A 4,789-nucleotide genomic window follows, 5' to 3' on the forward strand; every position below is an offset into this window, starting at 1 on the left:
TCCAGTCACATCCACTCCTGGACACAAGTTCACAGCCATACTCATTTCTCCTGGCTCTCATTACGCCAAGTGTTCTGAGAACCAGAGATCTATGCAGCACCAATAGCAGCAAAGCACAAGATTTTTTTCTCTATCCTTGTTTATCTTTACACACCAAATGGATTCCCTATGAAGCCTCCTGCTGCCTTAAGTAGCCACCACCCCCTCTTCTATCAAATCATCTCTTTGGGAACCCATACAGCACAGCAGACACTTTTCTTAGCTTTCCAATGGCGGCAGCCACCATGTCCCTCTCCTCCTCGACCTTTGCCGGCAAGGCGGTGAAGAATGTACCATCTTTGGCTCTCTTTGGAGAGGCCCGAGTCACAATGCGCAAGACTGCAGCGAAGGTGAAGCAGGTTTCCTCTGGCAGCCCATGGTACGGTGCCGACCGTGTGCTCTACCTCGGCCCACTCTCCGGTGAGCCCCCGAGCTACCTCACTGGTGAGTTCCCAGGCGACTATGGGTGGGACACTGCCGGACTTTCAGCTGACCCCGAGACCTTCGCCAAGAACCGGGAGCTGGAGGTGATCCATTGCCGCTGGGCCATGCTCGGGGCACTTGGTTGTGTCTTCCCTGAGTTGCTCGCCCACAACGACGTCAACTTCGGTGAGGCTGTTTGGTTCAAGGCCAGCTCTCAAATCTTTAGTGAGGGTGGTCTCGATTACCTCGGCAACCCCAGCCTCGTCCACGCACAAAGCATCCTTGCTATTTGGGCATGCCAGGTCGTGCTCATGGGTGCCGTCGAGGGGTACCGCGTTGCCGGTGGCCCACTCGGTGAGATCGTCGACCCACTCTACCCAGGCGGCAGCTTCGACCCTCTTGGGTTGGCTGACGACCCTGAGGCATTCGCCGAGCTCAAGGTGAAGGAGATCAAGAACGGTCGCCTTGCCATGTTCTCAATGTTTGGCTTCTTTGTCCAAGCTATCGTCACGGGCAAGGGCCCACTCGAGAACCTCGCTGACCACATCGCCGACCCCGCCAACAACAATGCATGGGCATTTGCCACCAACTTTGTCCCCGGCAAGTAAGGTGTCTTGAGACTGTGCTCGCCATGAGGCGCGTTGTCCTGTGGCCTGAGTTGTACTATCATAATGTAAAGTACGAGAATTTTGTGCAAAAGAATGGTTCGATTTGTCCACTTCCATGGCATGCCTTGCATCGGTCTGACCATTTTGTTGTGATCATGGTTCACGAGAACAGATAAATACTTCTGTGTGTGCTTGCTTAACTATTACCATATTGGTGGAAGACACATTTCAACTGATTCCCCTATTTAAAAGAGTGGCAACATGTAAACCAGGCTCTGGTGATTCATCCTGAGCTTTGCTCCTATGCCACCAACTTGAATATCCTTTCAGTGCAGCTTTGCAACTGCATGATCTAGCAGACAAGTTTCGTAGACCTATTTCCGCTCAGGCTCACTCTCAGTTCATCCAAATGCAAGAGAATATTATTGACTACTCATGGAATTCTGCCAATTACTCCTCCAAGAAGATGTACAATATTCTTATGGTTACTTTCAAGCTTGTGCACATTTTATCTTGCTTTGGAAGAGTGCCTGTCAACTCAAACAAAAAAAAATTGTTGGCTGCTACTTTATGAGAGAGCTAACACCAAAAATCTGGTGCAGAGGAAAACATTTTGTCTTCCCCCTTGCAGTTGTGTCCTTTTCCATGAACAACCTGAAGAAACTCAGCTTCATCTCTTCTAGGACTGCAGTTTTTCTCGTGCATGCTGGAATGCTTTTATACCTCACAAGCCCAACCTTTGATGAAATTAAGCTTGCAAGAATAGCAATTAACACTCCATTTAGCATGGAGATAGTCATTCTATGCTGTTGGAATATATGGAAGATCGGGAATGATAAAATATTCAGAACAGAGAGGTCCTCTCCGGAAAGATGGCTTAGAAGTTTCAGTGAAGATCTTACTCTGGTTATCTATGGAGTAAAGAGAAAACACTCGGATAACTTTCTTTCTTGGATAGAAAATAGTTTGTAATCTTTCCCCTTTCCTCTTCTGTATATAGTCCCCTGTAAATATTTTTATGAATATAATTACATAGTAGGATCCTTTTCTACTGTTTTCTGGTAAAAAAACATATATAATGTGTTCAGAGAGAGTCAACTTATATAATGTGTTTATTCTTCAGGCTCTCCATCAAGGCAACCATCCCGAATGATCTCAATCCATTCGGCTCAACTGCAAGAGCCATGGTTTTGTTTCATTTTTTAATTTGCAAGAAAACAGAGTGTGGCCAATGATATCGCATCAGTGATTTTTCAGGACTCTCTTCATTTTTACTTAATGATTTGGACAATTCAGTGACAGATAGACATTGATCTGGTAATCAAGAATGGCTGTTGGCTATGAGACTGCAGCGAACAGCACGCACGTGCGTGTGGTTTGAATTGTACTACTACCATTCATGTGAAGTACAAAGGACCATGTGCCAAAGCATTGCCCACTGCAGATTTGCCTCCTTCTGCTCCCAATTTTTCAGTTTTCACACCTGGCCTGAAGCACCTATTGTTAGTTACTCATACGATGGATGCAAAAGAAGGTCTAGTATATGAATCCAAATTAAGCCCGGTCCAAACCTGACGACTGAAACATCGTTGCATCCTATGCGATCATCCCCGTGTTCCATTACCATGTCGCAACCACCACCGACTCGATTGATGTTGTGCTGACCCTAAACCAAACAGGCTATCACCATCGCCATGTGCGATGCCGCACCTACCTCTAAGTGAGTTTAAATTTCTTTCAGAAAATCTCTATCAACTAAGGACTACCAGGTGACTATTTAAAAAAAAAAACTGAACCGTGCACACCTGTGGGATGCTTTTCACATATTGACAATCCGATCCCCGCTAGCACGGACATCTTGGAAGATTGGTGGTTCCATTCCAGGAAGCAACTCCCAGAGGCCAGGCGCAAAGGTTCCAACTCAATGGTCATGTTAACCTGCTGGTGACTGGTGTCCATGGAAGCACAAAGTGAGGCTAGAGTGCATGCCAATACTAGTCAGCAGCACAGTGGAACTGAACTTTGCCCCTTCATCTTGATGAACTGCGTCAATGGGCGCTGGCGGGCGAGAGCGGAGTAGCAGCCATCTGCAGGGTATCTTTCAGGTGTTGGAGTGCTGTAGCTCTCTTCTATAAAGAAATGGTGTACAGTTTGAAAAGAAAAAAATCAGTGCTTGAACTATTTTTTATTCTTACACAATTATCACCGCGTGGCTGATAAATCTTTTTCACCTGATACATTATACCCCCATCCCCATGCACAGTCAGTCAGAAAGAGTCCAAGACTGTATCTACCCCAGCTAATCGCCCTCCCAGCCCAACCACCCTTACCACAGCCTTCACCCTCCCCTGTCTCCATTATATATTTCATCAAGTAGCCCCTCCTCACTTTCACAAAGGACCTCCCAAAAGCCTCTCCCTCATTTTTCTTAGCTGCCAAAGCTTTCATCTGCTGCTATTTCTCCACTCCACTGTTGTCTTCTCAGCAGCTCAATTTGCTCATCACACTCAAACACAAGGTAGCTAAGCCAGCCAGCTGCATTTACCGCGCTCATGGGGTTGCAAGAGATGGCGAAGCTGCAGCTGCACCACCATGGCGGCATGCGAGCTGCTGGCAACGACGGCGACCAGGCAGCAGGCGGCGGCGGGGGCAGGAAGAAGGCTGCGTCGGCGGCGGTCTGGATCGCCGTGCCGCTCAGGCCCGTCAAGGTCGGCCGCCGAAGACACGGCGGAGAGACAGAGGAGGAGCAGAAAGAAGAGGAAAAAGAGGAAGAAGAGGTGACGACGCCGAGAGGGGAAGGGTGCACGATACCCTGGGAGGCGGCGACGTGCCCGCCGGCGCCCAAGAAGGCGAGGACGGCGGTGGCGATCTTCGCCGACCGCCGGTGCAACCGCGACGACGGCGAGGCGGCGGAGTACTTCCGCGTGCCGGCGGACCTGGACTCCGTGTTCGCCGTCAGCCGGGTGGCCGAGGCGAACTGATTGATTCTTCCTACGCGCGCCTAGCGCTGAAGTGCTGCGAGTGCGAGCGATCAAGTCCAGTTTGAAAGACAGAGACAGAGGAGATGATCCAATAATGCAGCTGTAAAAATTTCGCATTGTCGATGCAATGGATTTATCTTAGTTAATTACATCTCTTTTATCAGTGTAAATGTAAATTAATCGAGGTCGAGGAGTGCATCTGTACTAGTACTGATTCGATCTGTCTTGCTCATTTGCTGGATGGTCAAATCTGCTGTTTGTCTAATCTTCTTTTCATGTCTCGTTAGGAGGGAAGTGGGTTTTCCCTGTTCTTTGGCAGATAGTGCACCTTTTAAGTTGGACTGAATTTCGCTGTGAAATTTTTGTGAGAGAAAATGGAAGACACCCACATCTTTATTTTTCTCTTGATAGTGTCTACATACTTTTCACGCAGTAATAATATGGACATTATGTATCCTGGGACTGTTGTCAGCTAATTTACTTTAAACGAAATTTAAACCCTGATCGTTGAACTAGCTAAAATACATCGAGTGTTTACCCTTCAGTTCAACACTTACTATGGAAAATCTCAAGAAAATCACAAGCCTCCATATGTATCTGGTAAACTATTCCCCCGCCCTCTCGGTCATTTTCTCAGATTGTTCGCTCCTGGTGCTCCCTCAACCCTCCTTTCTCCCCAGGATTCTTTTTCTCGCCACTCCTTAACCCCGGATGGAGCTCAAAGAGCTCATTGGAATG

The 4,789-nt window shown here is 47.9% G+C and overlaps 2 protein-coding genes across 2 annotated transcripts; both read left to right on the forward strand.

Moving 5' to 3' along the window:
- The first annotated feature begins 207 nt into the window (after positions 1-207).
- On the forward strand, positions 208-1,184 carry LOC125514768 (chlorophyll a-b binding protein, chloroplastic-like). The gene has a single exon (XM_048680125.2). The coding sequence runs from the start codon at positions 270-272 to the stop codon at positions 1,068-1,070; it is 801 nt and encodes a 266-aa protein (XP_048536082.2). The 5' UTR covers positions 208-269; the 3' UTR covers positions 1,071-1,184.
- Positions 1,185-3,445: 2,261 nt separating this feature from the next.
- On the forward strand, positions 3,446-4,453 carry LOC125514979 (uncharacterized). Its single transcript, XM_048680381.2, has one exon. It carries the CDS (start codon positions 3,623-3,625, stop codon positions 4,049-4,051), a length of 429 nt encoding a protein of 142 aa, XP_048536338.1. The 5' UTR covers positions 3,446-3,622; the 3' UTR covers positions 4,052-4,453.
- Positions 4,454-4,789: the final 336 nt, after the last annotated feature.

This window comes from Triticum urartu, chromosome 6A (assembly GCF_056163025.1).
Source record: "Triticum urartu cultivar PI428250 chromosome 6A, HENAU_Tu73, whole genome shotgun sequence".
Classification (NCBI taxonomy): Eukaryota; Viridiplantae; Streptophyta; class Magnoliopsida; order Poales; family Poaceae; genus Triticum; species Triticum urartu.